Raw genomic sequence first — 20,579 nt, 5'->3', positions numbered from 1 at the left:
TATATGCAACTACAAATATAGAAATACATGGTTTAATTTCATTATTGTCTTTGTATATATGGAATCATATTGTGGCCATTGTTCCACAACTTTATTTTTTATTAACTTCTTTCTTATCATTGTTCAAGTACAGCTGTGTCCCTTTTACCTTACCTTGGCTGCACACCCCATGCATCCATGCCTTTTGCCCTTGAAGCCACCTACTTTGGCTTTGTCCTTGTGTCCTTTATACATGTTCCTGGATGGATCATCCTTTATTTTCCCCCATTATACCTCTCCCCCCACCTCTCCAGATACTCTCAATTTCTTATCTAATGCAAATTTTGTTTCTATTATGATTTTTTAAATAAAAATGTTTTGAGCAAACAAGAAGAGTCTCACAAATAATGGGAATACAAAGAAAAAAAAAACCCAATAGAAAGGAAAGGAGGAATCTTCAGAAAGAGTGTTAAATGAAATAGAGGCAAGTTAACTATGAGATATTTAGTTCAAAACCATGCTTATAAGAAGCTCAATGACTTCAGTGAGATTTACCAAAAACTACATGGAAATTATGAGGAAATTACTGTACACTATATCAGCAAGAAAAAAAGATACAGAAACTATAAACAAGGGCAAAGAAGAAATGAAGAATACAATTTCTGAATTGAAGAACAAAGCAGAAGGAATCAAATGTAGGCTACATGAAGCAGAGGATCAAATCAGCAAACTGGAGGACAAGGTACAGAAAAGCTCCAAGATAGAACAATGAAAGGAAAAAAGACTCAAGAAGAATGAAGAAGGGTCAAGGGAACTGCAAGACAACATAAAATGTAATAATATCCATATAATAAGGATACCAGAAGAAGAAGAGGAGGAGCAAGGGATAGAAAACCTATTGAAAAAGTAATGATGGGAAACTTACCTAATTTAATGAGAGAAAAAGTCACATAACTCCAGGAGTACAGAGGGTCCCAATAAAGAGGAACCCAAACAGGCCTACTCCAAGACACATCATAATTAAAATGGCAAAATTTTAATTATGAAGAAAGAATCTTAAAGACAACAAGGGAAAAACAGGAAGTAATATACAAAGGATGCATGAAAAGGCTAGAAGCTGACTTCTCAACAGAAACACTACAAGCCAAAAGGGAATGGCAAGAAATATTTTAAGTAATGAAAAGGAAAGGCTTGTAACCAAGACTACTACTCTACCCAGCAAGGCTCTCAATTAAAATGGAAAATGAAACAAGGAGTTTTCCATCAAAGGAAGTCTCAAAAAATACACTTCAATCAAATCAGCACTGCAAGATATGCTAAAGGGAGAACTTTAAGAAGAGGAAGAAAAGGAGTGAGACAGAGTGGAACACAGGTACAAAGGAGATAAAAAGGTAATGAATAAACACCTCTCAATAATAACCGTATAAGTAAATGGACTAAATGCTGCAATCAAAAGACATAGGGTAGCTGCATGGATGAAAACCATGACATGTACATATACTGCCTACAGGAGACCCACCTCAGAACAAAAGAACTACACAGACTGAAAGTGAAGGGTTGGAAAAAAATGTTCCAAGGACATGCACAGGAAAAAAAATCCAGGGTAGCAATACTTATATATGACAAAATAGACTTCAAAAGAAAGTACACAAAAAAAGAGACACAGAAGAATCCTTCATAATATTCAAGGGAAAAATCCAACGAGAAGACATAAACATTGTAAACACACATGGACCAAACATAGGAGCACCCAAATATATATCAGAAAAATCTTGAAGGACTTCAAGAAAGAGATATACAGCAATACACTTATAATAGGGGATTTTAACACCCCATTGTCAATAATGGATAGATCTTCCAAACAAAATATCAACAAGGATATTGTGGCATTGAAAAATTCTCTAGATCAAATGAATTTAACTGATTATATATACATATATATATATATATAACCTTTCATCCCAAAGAAGTAAAATACACATTCTCTTCAAAAGCACAGGAAACATTTTCAAAGATAAACCACGTGATAGGACACAAAACAAGCCTCAACAAATTCAAGAAAATTTAAATCATATCAAGCATTTTCTTGGAACACAAGGGCCTAAAACTAGAAAACAACCAGAAGGAAAATACTCAAAACACTCAAACTCATGGAGATTTAATAGCATGCTATAAAACAATGAATGGGTAAATAATGAGATCAAGGAAGAAATTGAAAAGTTTCTGGAAACAAATGAAAATAAACACAAAATAGTCCAAAACTTATGGGACACAACAAGGCAGTCCTAGAAGGAAGATCATAGTGATACAGGCCTATATATATATATATATGACTTCTCAACAGAAACACTACAAGCCAAAAGGGAATATAAGCATATATATAAGCATATATATATATATATATATATATATATATATATATATATGCTTATATATATGCCTATATATATATGCTATATATATGCTTATATATATATTTAAGCATTAAGCTTATATATATATATATATATATATATATATATATATATATATATATATATATAAGCATTTCAAATAAACAATCTAACCCTATACATACAAGAACTGGAGAAACTACAACAAAGCCCAGAGAGAGTAGAAGGAGGAAATAACCAAGATCAGAGCAGAATTAAATGACATAGACACTAAAAGAATAACTCAAAGGATCAGTGCATCCAGGAGCTGGTTTTTTGAAAAGATAAAACTCACAAGGCTGTACCCAGAAATATCAAGAAAAAGAGAGAGACAATCCAAAAAATAAAATAAAAAATGAATGAGGAGAGATTACGATTAACACCACAGAAATACACAGGATTGTAAGAAAGTACTATGGAAAAACTATATGCCAAGAAATTTGAAAACCTGGGTGAAATGGACAAATTCCTAGAAAAATATAATCTTACAAAACTAAATAAAGAAGAAGCAGATAGCCTGAATAGACTGATAACACATGGTGAAATCGAAGCAGTAATCAAAACACTCATGGCACAGAAAAGTACTAGGCTAGATGGTTTCACAGTGTAATCTTCCAAAAGATTTAAGGAAGAGCTAACCCCTATTCTTCACAGACTATTCCAAAAAATCCAAAATGATAGAAGACTCCAAGACAGTTTTCATAAGGCCATTATCATCCTAATACCCAAACCAGATAAAGACAGAACAAGGAAAGAACTATAGGCCAATATCACTGATAAACATAGATGCTAAAATCCTCAACAAAATATTGGCAAACTGTATCCACCAATACACTGAAAGGATCATACACCATGATCAGGTGGGATTCATCTGAGGGATGCAAGGATGGTACAATATTTAAAAATCACTAAACATATACATAACTCAAACAAAAAGAAAGACTAAATACATATGATCATATCAATACATGTGGAAAAAACATTTGATAAGATACAGCACATACTTATGGTAAAAACACTTAGCAAAGTGAGAGTAGATGTAGAACTTCTGTACATAATAAAGGCTATACAGGAGAGACCTACAGCCAACATTATACTAAACAGGCAAAAATTAAATTTTCCCACTAAGATCAAGAACAAGACAAAGATGTCCATTTTCACCACTTCTATTCAACATAGTATTGGAATTCCTAGCCACAGCAATAAGAAAAGAAAAAGAAGTAAAAGCCATCCAAATTGGAAAGGAGGAACCAAAATCGTCATTGTTTGCAGATGATAGGATAGTTGCACATAGAAAATTCTATAGACTCCCCCCAAATTACTTGACCTAATAAGTGAATTTGGCAAAACAGCAGGATACAAAGTCGATATTGAGAAATTGAACAAAATTTTGTACACTAACAATGAAGTATCAGAAAGAGAAATCAGGAGGAAAAAAAATCCCATTTCCTATAGCAACAAGAAAAATAAAGTACCTAGAAATAAACCTAACCAAGAAAGTAAAAGATCTATATTCAGAAAACTACACAAGGCTGAAGAAAGAAATTAAGGAAGACACAAACAATTGGAAGCATACACCATGTTCATGTTTCAGAAGAATTAGTATCAACAAAATGTCCATTCAACCAAAGCAATGTATAGATTTAATGTAATCCATCTTAAAATACCAAGGACATATTTCACAGATATAGAACAAACACTTCAAAAATTTATATGGAACCATGAACAACCCCAAATAGCTGCAGCATTTTGAGAAAGAAGAAAAATAAGGAAGTATCACAATACCTAATATAAAAATATATTACACGGCCACTGGAATCAAAACAGTTTGATACAGGTATAAGGACAGACACATATATCAACGAAAAAGAATAGAGAGCCCACAAAGAAACCCAAGTCTCTATGGTTAATTAATATTTGACAAAGAGGGTAGAAACAGAAAATGAAGTAAAAAATAGCCTCTTCAACAAATGGTGCTGGGAGACCTGCACAGGTACATGCAAAAACAAACAAACAAACAAACAAACAAATAAAACCTGATCACCAAATTACTCCATACACAAAAATAAATTCAAGGTGGATAAAAGACTTAAATATAAGTCATGACACCATAAAAGTTCTAGAGAACATACACAAGAAAATCTCAGATGTTCCATGCAGTAATGTTTCCACTGACATGTTCCCTACAGCAAGGGATATAAAGGAAAGAATAGTCAAATGGGACCTCATCAAAACAAAAAGCTTCTTCATGGTTAAAGAAAACAGCAGTAAAATGAAATGGGAACCAAGCGTATGAGAAAACATATATGCAAGTGATACCTTGGAAAAGTGGCTGATATCCAAAATATATGAAGAACTCATGTGACTCCAATCTAGGAAGACAAACAATCCAATTTAAAAATTGGCCATGGACTTGAACAGACACTTCTCCAAGGGGGACATACAGAGGGCCCAGAGACATATATGAATAGATGTTCAGCATCACTAGCCATCAGAGAGATGCAAATTAAAACCACACTGAGATACCATGTAACAGAATGGGCAGAATGGCCATCATAAATAGATCAGCAAAGAACAAGTGTTGGAGAGATTGTAGAGAAAAGGGAACACTAGTACACTGTTAGTGGCAATGAGACTGGTACAGCCTCTGTGGAAAAAAGCATGGAAATTCCTCAGAAAACTGAAAATGGAACTGCACTTTGACCCAGCAATTCCACTGCTGGGATTATACCCTAAGAATACTGAAATGCCAATTCAAAAGAACCTATGCACCCCAATATTAATAGCAACACAATTTACAAGAGCCAAGTGCTGGAAGCAGCCTTGATGTCCATCAGTAAATGAATGGATCAATAATCTGTTGTACATGTACATAATGAAATACTATACAGCAGAAAGAAAGAAGCTCCTACCCTTCATGAGAGCATTGATGGATCTTAAGTGCATTATGCTAAGTGAAATAAGCCAAGCAGTGAAAGACAAATACCATATCATCTCACCTATAAGTGGAACCTAATCAACAAAAGAAATAAGCATGCAAAATATAAACAGAGACATTGAAATAAAGAACAAACTGACAGTGACCAGAGGGGGGTAGGTGGGGATAATGGGGTAAAAAGGGGGAAGGATCATCAAGGAACATGTATAAAGGCACAAGTACAAAACCAAAGGGTGGTAGGCTCAAGTGTGGGAGGTGTGGATGGCTGGAATGAGTGGAAGTGGTGATGGGAAAATGGAGACAATTGTGTGAAGAACAATAAAAAAAAGTGAGAGAAGATAAATTATATAATAAAAAACCGCTTGATAGTTAAATAAAAACTATGGCACATTTGCACAATGGAATACTACAGAACAGAAAGAAAGAAGGAGCTCCTACTCTTCTCAACAACATGGATGGATCTGGAGAGCATTATGCTAAGTATATGTAATAAGCCAAGCAGAGAAAGACAAATATCATATGATCTTACCTGCAAGTGGAACCTAATCAACAAAACAAGCAAGGAAGCAAAATATAACCAGAGACATTGAAATAAAGAACAAACTGACTGCTTGACCCAATAAAAGAATTTGGCAAAACAGCAGATTGCAAAGTCAATATTCAGTAATCAAAGGCATTTTTGTATACCAACAATGAAACATAAGAAACAGAAATGGGGGGGGGGATCCCATTTGATATAGCAACAAGAAAAATAAAATACCTAGGAATAAATCTAACCAAGGAGGTAAAAGACCTGCACTCAGAAAACCACACAACACTGAAGAAAGAACTTAAGGAAGACACAAACAAATGCAAGCATATACTGTGTTCATGGATTGGAAGAACTAGTATCATCAAAATGTCCATACTATCCAAAACAATTTATAGAGTCAATGCAATACCTATTAAAGTACCAGTGACATATTTCACAGATGTACAATAAACACTTCAAAAAATTATATGGAACTATTAATGATCCTAAATAGTTGCAGAAATTTTAAGAAAAAAGAACAAAGCAGGAGGGATCACATACCTGATATTAAACTGTATTACAAGGTCACTGTAATCAAAACAGCCTGGTACTGGCATAAAAATGGGCATGTGGACCAATGGAACAGAATAGAGATCCCAGAAATAAACCCAAGTCTCTATGGTCAATTAATATTTGATAAAGGGGGCAGCAGCATAAAATGAAGTAAAAATAGCCTCTTCAACAAATGGTGTTGAGAGATCTGGACAGCTGCATGCAAAAAATGAAACTCAATAACCAGTTTACACCATACACAAAAATAAATTCAAGGTGGATAAAAGATTTAAATATAAGTTGTGACACAATTAAAGTTCTAGAGGAGAACATGGGCAGGAAAATCTCTGATATTCCATGCAGCAATATTTTCACTGATATGTCCCCTAAAGCAAGGGTCATAAAAGAAAGAACAGCCAAATGGGATCTCATCAAAATAAAAAGCTTCTGTGCGGCAAAGAAAACAGCATTAAAATGAAAAGAGAACCAACTGTATGGGAAAACATATTTGCCAATGATACCTCAGACAACGGTTTGATCTCCAAAATATATAAAGAACTCACACAACTCCACTCTAGGAAGACAAACAACCCAATTAAAAATGAGCAAAGAACTTGGACAGACACTTCTCCAAGGAGGACATACAGAGGACCCAGAGACATATGAAAAGATCCTCAGTATCACTAACCATCAGAGAGATCCAAATTAAAACCATAATGAGATACCACTTCACACTGGTGATAATCACCATCATAAACACATCAACAGACAAGTATTGGACAGGTTGTGGAGAAAAGGGAACTCTATTGCACTGTTGGTGAGAATGCAGACTGGTGCAACCACTGTGGAAGACAGTATGTAATTTCCTCAGAAAACTAAAAATAGAACTGCCTTTTGACCCAGCAATTCCACTGGTGGGATTATACCCTAAGAGCCCTAAAACACCAATCCAAAAGAACCTGTGCACCCCAATGTTCCTAGCAGGACAATTTACAATAGCCAAGTGCTGGAAGCAACCTAGGTGCCCATCAGTAAATGAGTGCATCAAAAAACTGAGGCATACTTACACAATGGAATACTATGTATCAGAGAGAAAGAAGGAGCTCCTACCCTTCGAGACATTATGGATGGACCTAGAGAGCATTATGCTAAGTGAAATAAGCCAGGAAGTGAGGGACAAATTCCATATGATGTCACCTTTAAGTGGAACCTAATCAACAAAACAAACAAGCAAGCAAAAAATAACCAGAGACATTGAAATTAAGAACAAACTGATAGTAACCAGAGGTGATATGGGAGGGGATAATGGGGGGGGGAAAGGGGAAGGGTTTTCAGAAACAACTCTAAAGGGCACATGGAGAAGACTAAGGGGTGGGGGTTGGAATTAGGGGAGGGAGGTGGGGATGGCTGGGGTGGGCAGAGTGGTGGGGGGAAAAGGCATAAAACTGAACTTGAACAACAATAACATTAAAAAGTAAATAAATAAAATAGAATATATAATTATCTGTTACTGCATTGAAAGATTAAAGTTAAGAGCCATGTAACCACCAGAAAAAATAGGTAAGTAAATAAATAAAAAATTGTAGTAAAAAAAAATAAAAAGACTAAACTGACAGTAACCAGAAAGGAAGGTGTACAGGTAATGGGTGGCAGAAGGGGTTGGGTCATCAAGGAACATGTATAAAGGATCAATGGACAAAGCCAAAGAAGGGTAGGATTGAGGGTGGGAGGTGTGGGTGGGTGGGGCTGAGGTAATTATTGGCAGGAAAATGGAGACAACTGTACCTGAACAACTATAATAAATGTTTTGAGATGTCATCTACTCTCAAGGACTCACAAATCCCTTGAGAAAAAAACAAGATTGAACAGATAATGGGGAAGTGGGGACAACTGTAAATAAACAATAAAAAAATAAATAATGAGTAAAGTTGACTTCAGATATAATAAAAAACAAAAAGAAAAAATACAGTACTGAATAAATATATTTGTGTAAAGAAAAGGGGCACTGGAGAGATCCACAAAAAGTTTCTGATGATTTTCATCTCTGGGAGAAACAGGAGAGAAGTTGAGTTGAGAAAGTGAGGGTAAGTGACTAGTGGAGAACTTTTATAATACTTCTATACAGCCTTCCTATAGGTCTCAAGCCACATTTTTATATAAATAATGCTTAAAATAGCCGACCACTGAGTGGGCATCTGGAATGAGTCTCACACCTAGGTGATGCCTTTGAGTACCTCCTGCACACCATCTTGACACCCCTGCAGTTCTACTTACACAGGTTTAAACAGCACAACCAGAAACAAGAAAAAGTAAGCATCTCAGAATTGGATAATACACTAGAATAATATAAACTAACCACTAATTTTAAAACACTACTACTTTTGAGTTCCAGCCAAGATGGAGGCATAGGTAGAAACCCCTTGTGTCTTTGCAGAACCAAAAGGAGAATAACAACCAATCTAAAGTGGCAGAAAATCAAACTTCATGGAACTCCGACAACCACAGAATTAAAGAAACAGTCAAATAGAACAACCAGACCTGTAAGGCGGTGGACAGAGAGAACCATGGGAAGGCTGCAGACCTGGGGGGCAGGGCTGGTTAAGAAACCAAAGCAAGGAAGTGGACTATTTGGGGGTGGGGGGGCTGGCTGCCTTGAGATGGCAGGCTGCACAGGAGGGGTGGACTTAGGAGGAAACTGAGACTAAGAGCTTCCTGTGGACTACAGTGGTTGCTTCTGCAAGAGAAATTCCCAGTCTCACACGAGAGTTTTTTGAAAAGTGGGCTAGAGAAGAGCAGGGGATTTGCATTGTTCCTGCTCTGGCCCCTCTCCCGCAAGCAGGTCCACTGCACAGCAAGAAGGGTTGCCCTTCCCTGGTGAATATCTAAGTCCTCTCCCCCTTACAACTTAAAGGGAACCCTGAACAAATAAATAGGGCCACAATGAAAGAACAGAGCAGAACTCCAGAAAGAGAGCTAAGGGAGGAGGCTATAGCCAACCTATGTGATGGGGAATTTAAAGCCCTGGTAATCAAAATGCTCAGAAAACTGATTGAGCTTGGTTGAAAAATGAAAGAACAAATGAAAGATAACCAAAATGAAATAAAGCAAAATATTCAGGGAACCAACTGTGACAGGAAGGAAACCAGGACTCAAATCAATGGTTTGGACAAGAAGGAAGAAATAAACATCCAACTGGAACAGAATGAAGAAACATGAATTCAAAAAAGTGAAGAGAGGCTTACAAACCTCTGGGACAACCTGAAATGTTCCAATATCCGAATTATAGGGATGGTAGAAGGAGGAGAATAACAGCAAGAAATTGAAAACTTATTGGAACAAATAATGAAGAAAAACTTCCCCAGTCTGGTGAAAGAAATAGGCTTTCAGGAAGTCCAGAAAGCCCAAGGAGTCCCACAGAATTTGGACACAAAGAGGAACACACCAAGGCACAGCATCATTAAGTTACCGAAGATTAAAGACAAAGAGAATCTTAAAAGCAGCAAGAGGAAAGGAGAGAGTTACCTGCAAAGGAGTTCCCATTAGATTACCACCTGATTTCTCAAAAGAAACCTCAGGCAAGAAGGGGCTGTAAAGAAGTATCTGAAGTTATGAAAGGCAAGGACCTACATCCAAGATTACTTTATCCAGCAAAGCTATCACTCAGAATGGAAGAGCAGATAAAGTGCTTCACAGATAAGGTCAAGTTAAAGGAGTTCATCATGACCAGGCCACAATTATATGAAATGTTAAAGGTACTTGTCTAAGAAAAGGAAGGTCATAAATATAAACAGTAAAATGACAACAAAGTCACAACTATCAACAAATAAACCTAAAAAAATAAAAGAAAGAAAAATGATAAAACAAAAACTAAGCAAACAACTAGAACAGGAACAGAATCAGAGAAATGGAGATCTCATGGAAGGTTGTCAGTGGGGAGGGGAAAGGGAGGAATATGGGGGGAAAGGTACAGGGAGGAAGAAGCATAAGTGGTAAGCATCAAATAGATGGGGAGAGATAAAAATGATATAGGAAACAAAGAACTTATATATACAACCCATGTACATGAACTAAGGGCAGGGGAATACTGGAGGGCTGGGGTGTGCAGTGTTAAAGGGGGAAAAATTTGGAAAACTGTAATAGCACAATCAATACCATATACTTAAAAATACTACTACTTGCTTTGGGATCTAGGAGTAAATATTTTTATGTAAATTTAACCCTCAAGTTTAAAAAGGTTTATAATTTTATACTTAGGGGGTTACTTCATGGTTATAAGGAGGGTATCCTACAATGTTTCACTCAAAAGATTATACCCAGTAAAAAGGTTGTAAGTGTGTCCTCACTGAAACAATTTAATAATGCTTTTTTTTTTCTTCAAAAAACCTTAATATCTAACCTTTAAAATTGTAGTGTAAATCCCTTTTCACAGTTTCAATGATATTCTTCACCACAACACTTTTGGAAGGCACAAAAGCAAATTCCCATTGTCCAGAAGAAGGGATCCCTCTGAGGAATGCAGGCAACTTATCAACAGGCTGGAGAGAGTAGTTGAAAGGTCCACTCTTCTTTATAACCATAAACTTGCGTGTTAACAAAAGCACACCAGCAAACAGTAATATCAAGATGATTTCAACAACTATAGCAATGAACTGCCTTCTCTAGGAGATGACAAAAAAAGATTGTTAATTATCCTAAGAGTATATTAACTTTGCAAATGGCTAGTTATTTTCTTTTAACAGGCACTTCATAAAAGAAGATATAATCCCCCCCCCCAAAAGTTCAACATATACTAGCAGCAGTTTCCTGGGCTTTTTTTCTTCTTTTTTCTATGAGTTAGTCTGCTATCATTTCACCATATGAGGACTCTACATATGCAGAAGAGATAATCCCAATTCTAGAACTGAGAAAACTACAATAGTATGAATTGAAATACAGTGATGGGGCTATCAGAATTTTCCCATTATGATGTCTTAGATGTTGCAAAAGTCCTATAAATAGCTTAACTTACCTTTAAAATAAAATTCTTCCAGAGAAGAACCATAAATTTGTTTAATCCCAACAAGTCCATTCTTCAACTATGGAGGAAATAAAGGTTTTTTAAAAATTAATATTATCTAACAAGATGTAAATTTTAGATAATTACTTATATTTGAAATACTTAATTTTCTGTTAAATTATAAAAGATGACAAGAAAAAAACATTTGGAATATTTAAAAAGTTGTTTATCCCTACATTTTTCATTTATTCAGCATCTATTAAGCTTCTAATTTGTGAAAAACCTTGAAGCACAATGATCTATGAGTTATTAATGTAAGTTTCCAGGTAAATTTTGTCAGTAGCTTTCCCACTTCTTATCAAAATACTAATTCAGAAATAATACAAAATATAAATAATCACTATCAGCAAAAAACACCCAGAATAATACATAAAATCCTATGACACTTGTAAGGCCAACATGCCATGCAATAATTTGTGAAATTGGAAATACCTACATTAACAACATTGCTCATGGGAGCAGATTCATTTTTATATTTAGTGAATATATTTTTCTGAATATCTACTATATACCATGTTAAGTGTGGGTGCACAATGGGAAACAAAACAAATCAAACTCTTCCTTCATGGTGTGTGTGTGGCATGGTAGATTGTTGATAACCCGGGATCACAGGACAGACTGTCTAAATTGACAGTCCAGCACTACCACTAACTATATAACTTTAAACACTTGACTTAAATAATTGAGGCTACCAGGAAGAGTTGAAACTCATGGCAAATGATGGGAAGCATATCTTACAAATAATAATGAATGTGAAGCACAGTGGCCTTCACAGGGATTGCAGCCCAATTTCAAATAATTTCAGTTCTTGATACTAGGTGACGGTTATCCTATATCACAAATTCCTACAGGTGCCTGGCATAAAAAATATATCCTTTCTGGGGAAAAATAATATCATCCTGTTCATACAAGCAATTTTTCTGAATCTGGGCCAAAACTATCAGGAGCAAAATTTAAAATAACTATACTTATCATTTTCAAAGCAAAAAAATAAAAGGTTTAAAAATTTCACAAAGAGGAATTAGATTAGGAATTCAAAGGATGGAGGAAGAGGGGCTCCTATACCTAAGCAGAGAAACTAAACTACTAGGAAAAAGATAGGAAAATATCTTTGTGACCTAGGAGAAGATTTTTTAAAGCAGAGAGAAAAAAGCACAAATCATTAAAAAGGGCTTCATGTCTTCATCAAAATCTAAAACTTCTGCTCATCAAAAACTACCATTGCAAAAATGAGAAAAGACATGGAAGGGGAGAAAATATTTCCAACACATATATCTAACAAAATACTTGAATCTAGAATATATAAGGTATTTTTACAAGCCAATAATAAAAAGATAACAACCCAAACTTTAAAAACAAAAAATAAACTTGAACAGACATTTAATAAAAAATCTTATATAGAATAATGACATAATCATTCCTCCTCATAATAAAATTAACTAGTAATAATCCATAGACAAGACACCATTATGAAAATGCCAGAATGGAGCTGAGCTGAATGGGTGCCCTCATCTGGTCAGGGAGACCAGTGGGCCCTTGTGCTTCATTTGGGTCCACAGGCGGTGAGCCCTACTGACTATGGAGCCTGTTTCATGACCCAACCTGTGCAAGGAAGCAAATTAGTTCAGCCACTATGGAATACAGTATGGAGATTTCTCAAAAAATTAAAAGTAGTCCCTGGCCAGGGAGCTTAGTTGGTTAGAGCATTGTCCTGCTTTGCCAAGGTTGTGAGTTTGATCTCCAGTCAGGGCACATACAAGAATCAACCAATGAATGCATAGATGGAACAATAAATTATTGTCTCTCTCCCCACCTCTCTATCTTTCTTTCTCTAAGATCAATAAATAAAAATATTAAAAATAGATCTATCAGTGATGTAGCAATTCCATTTTTAGGTATATATATCTGAAGGAAAACAATCATTACCTCCGAAAAAATATCTGCACTGACTTCCATGATTACTGTAGCATTATTTGCATTAGCCAAGACAGGCAAACAACCTATATGTCTACGAACAGATAAATGGATAAAGAAAATGTATATCTATATCTATAGGTCTATACCTATTTATGTCTGTGTGTATATCTATATCTATACCTAGATATGAGGGGTGACACCCAAAACTGGAATTTATTTCTAAAAATCTGTGTATTTACTCTCATATGTTTAAACTTCAGTCACCTTCAAAGTACTCTCCATTTGATGCAGTACAGTTATTGAGACTTTTTCTACTGTTCAGAACAGTTTTTGAACTTGGTTGATTTTCATGCCTTTCAGTGCTTCTGCCATTTTTTGTTTCACCTCTTCCACAATGGCAAAACGTTTTCTTTTGAGGATTATTTTCATCCAGGAAAAAAAGTCACTTGGGGTGACATTGGATGAATAGAGAGGGTGGGGCATGTGGGTAATGCCATTTTTTGGTCAAAAACTGCTGAACACTACACCTGGCTCTTGTAGCTCAATGGACTGAGCATGAGCTTGTGAACCAAAGGGTCACTGATTCAATTCCCAGTCAAGGCACATGCCTGGGTTGCATGCCAGGCCCCCAGTGGGAGACATGTGATTGGCAACCCCACACTGACATTTCTCTCCCTCTCTTTCTCCTTCCCTTTCCCTCTCTCTAAAAATCAATAAATAAAATCTTTTTAAAAACTGCTGAACCCTCACTGCAACACTCACTGCAGTGTGAGCAGATGTATTCGTAAATCACCCATCATGAAATGGGCAAATACATTGAAGGAATCTTCAAAGAAATTCACTGAAGCCAAATGCAGCCTCTCACAGCACCAGCTGGTACACCAATACAGATGTGTTCCTAGAACACTAGTGAGGAAGTCTGTACTACAAGGAGCCCACTCTCCAGAAGATAATTACAGTTTTAGGGGTCCCACTATATATATATATATAGTCCAGCCATTGTTAATATAATGAGAATGGTTTGAGCAACATCAATGTAGCCTGGCAGCCAGGGCGAATGGACTGGAATGCTCATGTATCAACAAAGAGAGGGTGGTAGATGCCATTGAGTGAGCATGTATATTGACCATTGCATTCAAAGTGTCTGAGCCAGAAGAGCAAAGAATATGCATCAAATTCTGTGTTCAGCTTGCACATTCTTCTGCAGAAACTATTTGGGAATGATGTAATGAGTTTAGTGCAAATAAAAGTGTGGCACAAATGCTTTAAAGATAGTGGAGAATCTGTTGAAAGTGATCCATGTTTTGGAAGGCCCACAAGAAGCAAAATACCTGAGAATGTTGAACATGTATGGGCTGCAATCAACAAAGATCAGTGACTGTCAGTGCATGAACTAGAAGCTGATCTGAGGAGTCTAAAAACTACTGTTTCTGAGATTTTGATGCAGGATCTTGGTATGAAACATGTTGTGGCAAATTCATTCTGTGGCTTCTATTATCAGAACAGAATGAACATTGTACTGCAGTTGCTAAGGACTTGAGTCAAAACTCTAGAAATAAATCAGATTTCCTAAAGAAGGCCATAACGAAGATGAATGATGGCTCTCTGGCTGTGATCCCAAAATGAAGGCCCAGTAATCCCAATGGAAGTCATCTGCTTCTCCACACCTGAAGAAAGTGCAGCAAAGTCACAGCAAGATCCTGACCATGTTAACTGTGTTTTTTTTTTTTAATTGGGAAGGTATTATCCATCATGAATATGTTCCTCCAGGCCTAACAATGAATAACGAGTACTACCTCAATTTTATTTGTTGGTTGAGAGATGCAATATGATGCAAACAGCCGCAGCTATGGCAACTGATGATTGGCAGCTTCATCTAGACAATGCACCTGCTCATGCACCATGTCTTGTGCAGTTTGGGCAAAACATCTAATCACCCAGGTGACTCAGCCCCCATACAGCCCATATTTGGTGCCCAAAACTGAAATCTGGCTTTTCCCAAAACTAAAATCACCTTTGAAAGGGAAGAGAATTCGGACTGTTGATGAGATTCATGGAAATACAATGGGGCAGCTGAGGGCAATTTTGCAGAGTGTTTTGAGTAGTGGAAGAGATGCTGGGAGAACTGTGTGAGGTCCCAAAGTGCCTACCTGAAGGAAACCGAGGTGTCATTGTCCTATGTACAGTGTTTCTTGTATCTTTAATCTTCTGCAATAAATGTCTCTATGTTTCATAGTACGTGGCTAGATACTTTCTGAACAGACCCCACATATGCAGAAAAATATTATTCAGGCATAAAAGGGAAATCCTGACATTTTCAATATGATGTATAACACTGGAGCACATTATGCTAAGTGGAATAAGTCAGGCAGAGGAAGACAAATACTGTGTAATATCATTTATATGAGGAATCTAAAAGACCAAATTCATAGAAACAGAATATAGATTTGTGGTTGCCAGGGTGGGGAAAATGGGTGAAAGTGGTCAAAAAGTGCTTGCTAACTTCCAATTGTAAGATTAATAAATTCTGGGAATGTAATGTACAGCATGATGACTATAGTTAATAATACTGTATTATATGTTTAAAAGTTGCTAAGAGAATAAAGCTAAAAGTTCTCATGTGCTAACTAAACGAGTTTTGGAATCATTTTGCAATATGTACTTATATCAAATCATTACATTGTATACCTTAAACTTATACAATGTTATGTGTCCAATATATCTATTAGATCTGGAAAAAATATATACAGTCAAAAAGCACAAGAAAAATTAAAAAAAAAACTGTACTACAACCCTTAACAGACACCTCAACCACAGAAGGTACATATGCCTTTTTTCATACAGATGACAACAACCAAGCATATAGAAATGCTCTACATTATATATAATTAAGGAAATGCAACATAAAACAATAAGATAGCATATCACAATCTAAAACACTGACACCAAATGCTGGAGAGAGAGTATATGGAGCAATAGAAACTCTTACTCATTGCTGATGGGAATGTAACATGTATAGCCACTTTGGATAACAGGTTGTTGGTTTACTACAAAACTAAACAAACTCATACCATACAATTTGGAAAACACACTCTTTAGTATTTATGCAAAGGAGTTGAAAACTTATGTCCAGTAAAAGCCTGCACCAGGATGCTTATTACAGCTTCATTCATAGTTTCCAAAACCTATAGGCAACCAAGATATCCTTCAGTAGGTGATGGATAAAGTAACTGTGGTCCATCCAGACAATGGAATATTTATTAAGTGCTAAAAAGAAATGAGCTATCAAGCTATAAGAAGACATGGAGTAAACTTAAATGCATATAAGTGGAAGAAACCAATCTGAAAAACTACATACTGTGTGATTCCAACTATCTGACATTATGGAAAAGGCAAAGCTGTGAAGATAGTAAATACATTATCGTTGCCAAAGTTTAGGGGTGGGGAGAATAAATAGGTGGTACTCAGAGAATTTTTAGGACAGTGAAACTACTCTGAGACCATAATAATGGATACACATTATCATACATTTGTCCAAACCCACAGATGTAAAGTAACAAGAGTGCACTCTAGTGTGAACTATAGATTGTGGATGATTTTTATCATTTTCATATCTGAATGTAGGTTCATCAATTGTAAAAAAAAAAATACCACTGTAGTAAGGGTGTGGTGTTGTTACCCAACTAAAGCGGGATTTGTCTGCTCACCACTGAACATGGGCATAAAACAAAGGTTGGTGGGGAATATTGCAGAATTTGGGGGAGCAGGGGATTCCCAGGCTCCAGGCCAACCTCTTCTGCAAAACACAGAAACTCCCTTGTTCCCCAAAAGACTGAAATCTAAATCCATGCCCAGAGATCCCTTTCCATTATTACATTACTCCTTCTGGAGTACCAGGCTACTAGGTGGAAGCTCTCCAGCTTCAGAATTCCTCCCTGGAGTGTACCCTTGTGGGGCCAGCACCACCATTACCACACTGCAGTTTCCCTCACTGGAGACCAAGGCTGCTGCTGACCACTGCAGCTGGTCATTTAGAAGGACTCCATCCATGGGGCCAGGCACCAGAGGTTGATCCAGTACCCCAGGTCAGTGAGCACTCTGGCCCACTTGTCAGTGCACTGATTTCAGAGAAAGAGAAGGTACAGTCCACGACCATCCAGGCAGTGCGAAGCCACAGCATCTTTCAGGCCACTGCCAGGGCACACATCCCTGGGGTTCAGCCCAGTGCATGAGACTTGGCCTCAGCACATGCTTGCCGCCAACCAAGAGAGTGATGGGAAGTAGAAGGGGTAAGACTCTGTCCACCCTGTGTTTAAATCTCCAGGTCCAAAATTCCATGCATTCCAGAAGCATCACACTTTCTAGCCAATCTTGTGGGCTAGACTGGCTGGTCAGCACCTCCCTGTGCCACTACATTATTCTCCACTGTACACATATTACTGTGACCCCATCCTGAACAAACTCTGTGTGGGCTTCCTCCTGCTATGTCAGGCACACGCTGCTGCTCAGTTACAAGGGAAACATGACACTGCCATGTTGATTTTTCTACCTTTTGCCCAGAGAAGCAGCTTCTCCTGTGCTGCCTGGAGGATTGGAAAATATGTCATGCATTGCTATAAGACTTCAATCCCTCCAGCTCCAGCATTTACTGATCCCTCCTTTCTCCTGGGCTGGGACTCTCCCATGCCACCCAGGGGTTCTTTCCCTCTCCCCAGTGATCTATATCAGATCCCCCATCCTAGATCTCCCTGTACCAATATGAGGGAGGCTATGCAAGTGTAGGAGGAAGCGGTATGTGAGAAATCTCTATATCTTCCCCTTTATTTTGCTGTGAACCTAAAACTGCCCTTAAAAAAATCTTAAAAAAAAACAGTGGAAAAACTCAACACTCTATGTATTAAGTTGTATTTCATCAGTGAACTTAAAACCAAAATGAGATACCTGAGCACACACATTAGAATGGCTAAAAGATTGATAGTACCAACTATTTGAGAAGATATGGAATGAAATATCTCATTGATTACTGGTAGTAGTACAAAATGGTCCAAATACTTTGGAAAGCTTTAGCAGTTTCTTAGAAAGTTAAACCCATATCAATCCAAGTGATTTTCAACTGAGAAAGGTTTGGTTGTTCCCCCCCACCCCAGGAATATTTAACAATGTTAAAGTGGAAACAGATGGAATGATTACTAAATCATGGCAATCCCTTCAATGAAATACTATTTATGTTTTAATAAAGAGGAAAAACACTGTACTTTCATGGAAAGATGATATATTATAAAAGGTGAAAAGTTGCAGAACAGTATGTGATAGAAATGCTTTTTAGTAAAAATATGAATGTTATTATATATAGAGAGAAGAAAATGGCAGGATATACACTAATTCCTTGACAGCATTTGTCTCTCAAAAATGGGATATGGGAGACTTACCATATTCCACAATACTTATGTCTGTAAGGTTTGAATTCTATTTAATGCATCTGCATAATTGTTTTGTCAGATGGGGGAGGGAATGTGAACAAAGAACCACTTGATGCATAAGATCATTTTTTTCTCTAGTTCTTATATTAGGTAATAATTTGAAATATTAAACATAAGTTTTCACATCAGTGCAATCTTGTGTCCCATACCCCATTCAATCTTTTTTTCCCCAAAGGAAGAGAGGAAACACCTGAAAAGACAGCCTAAAAAAGCAAAGGCCAGTCTTTCAGGTTATCCTTTCTGGGATAAAAAAATAAATTGAAATAATTCACAAATAATCCCTGACTAGTGTGGACCAGTTGGTTGGACATCATCCTGCAAAGTGAAGTGTGACTAGTTTGATTCCTGGTCAGGGCACAGGCCTAGATTGTGTGTTGAGTCCCTGGTTGGGGTGCATATGAGAGGCAACTGATCAATGATTCTCTCTCACATCAGTGTTTCTCCCCCTCTCTTTTACCCTCTATTCCCCTCTCTCTAAAAATAAATTTAAAAATATTTTTAAAAATAGACTTCCGGCCAAGATGGAGTCATAGGTAGACACACTGTGCCTCCTCACACAACCAAAACTAAGGACACCAAAAATTTAGAAACAAAAAAACAACCAGAACAGAGAGAAATGAAATGAAGGGAAGCCTGGCAACCATGCATCCAGACCAGTAAGGAGGGGCAGAGTTGGAGGTCTACGGAGAGGGGTCGAGGGGTCCTGGCAGGAAAAAGTGGTGGCTGGTGGATGTGGGCACACAGGGTGCTGGCGGCAGTTGGTGGACTCCAGAGGCACAGGGGCAGCTGACGGATCCGGTGGCAGACCCTGGGCACGGGAGGCAATGACCAGACCCAGTGAGGTGCGCAAGGCAGCTGGCTGTCCACAGTCACACATTTGCACGCAGATAAACTAGGCAAAAATGGGCAGCAACACAGACTGCAACCCAGGGACCCAGCGCCAGGAAATAAAACCTAAAAGCACCAATTGAAAACACCTGTGGGGGTTGAGGCCTGGAGAATCTCCCAGCCTCACAGGAGAGCTCCTTGGGGAGACCGACAAAGTCCAAGAAAGTACACAAGTCCACCCACCCGGGAGCCAGCACCAGAAGGGCCCAATCTGCCTGTGGGAAGTGGCAGAGGGGACTGAAGTCCTAGAGAGAGTGGAGCAGGCAACATTGTTCCCCCTCGGACCCTGACCCCACATACAACGTCACAACCCAGCAACTGGGGTGCTCTGCCCCGGTGAACACCTAGGGCTCCCCCCTCATGCATAACAGGCGCAACCAGACCAAAGGTGGGGGGGCAGAAGATGGCTCAAACAGAATTGAAAGCTCCGTGGTCAGTACTTTTAAGTGACCGAGAAATAGCCAGCCTATCAGATGCACAGTTAAAAGCACTGATGATCAGGATGCTTACAGAATTGGTTGATTTTGGTCACAAATTAGATGAAGAAATGAAGGCTACACTAAGTGAAATGAAGAAAAATGCACATGGAACCAATAGTGATGGAAAGAAAACTGGGTTTCAAATCAATGGAATGGACCAGAAGGAAGAAAGAAACAACTAAACAGAAAACAATGAAGAAATAAAAATTCAAAAAAAAAAAAAAAAAAGGAGAGGCTTAGGAACCTCCAGGACATCTTTAAGCGTTCCAACATCTGAATTATAGGGATACCAGAAGGAGAAGAGGAAAAAAAAAAACAAGAGGAAAAGTAATTTCAACAAACAATAA

The 20,579-nt window shown here is 37.5% G+C and overlaps 1 protein-coding gene across 1 annotated transcript in view; it reads right to left on the bottom strand.

Annotated features, from left to right (window-relative positions):
* LOC123825427 (phospholipid-transporting ATPase ABCA3-like) overlaps positions 1-17,435 on the bottom strand; it is a 306,670-nt gene extending 289,235 nt beyond the window's left edge. Inside the window, exon 1 of the mRNA XM_045848811.1 lies at positions 17,280-17,435. Within this exon, the coding sequence (XP_045704767.1) occupies positions 17,280-17,435 (156 nt within the window). The remainder of the gene's footprint in view (positions 1-17,279) is intronic.
* Between the last annotated feature and the right edge of the window lie 3,144 nt (positions 17,436-20,579).

The sequence above is a fragment of the Phyllostomus hastatus genome, unplaced genomic scaffold (genome assembly GCF_019186645.2).
Source record: "Phyllostomus hastatus isolate PE091 unplaced genomic scaffold, TTU_PhHast_1.1 phas_contig_64, whole genome shotgun sequence".
NCBI lineage: Eukaryota > Metazoa > Chordata > Mammalia > Chiroptera > Phyllostomidae > Phyllostomus > Phyllostomus hastatus.
The sequence above is the reverse complement of the archived record's forward strand: the minus strand, read 5'-3'. Positions and strand labels throughout refer to the sequence as shown.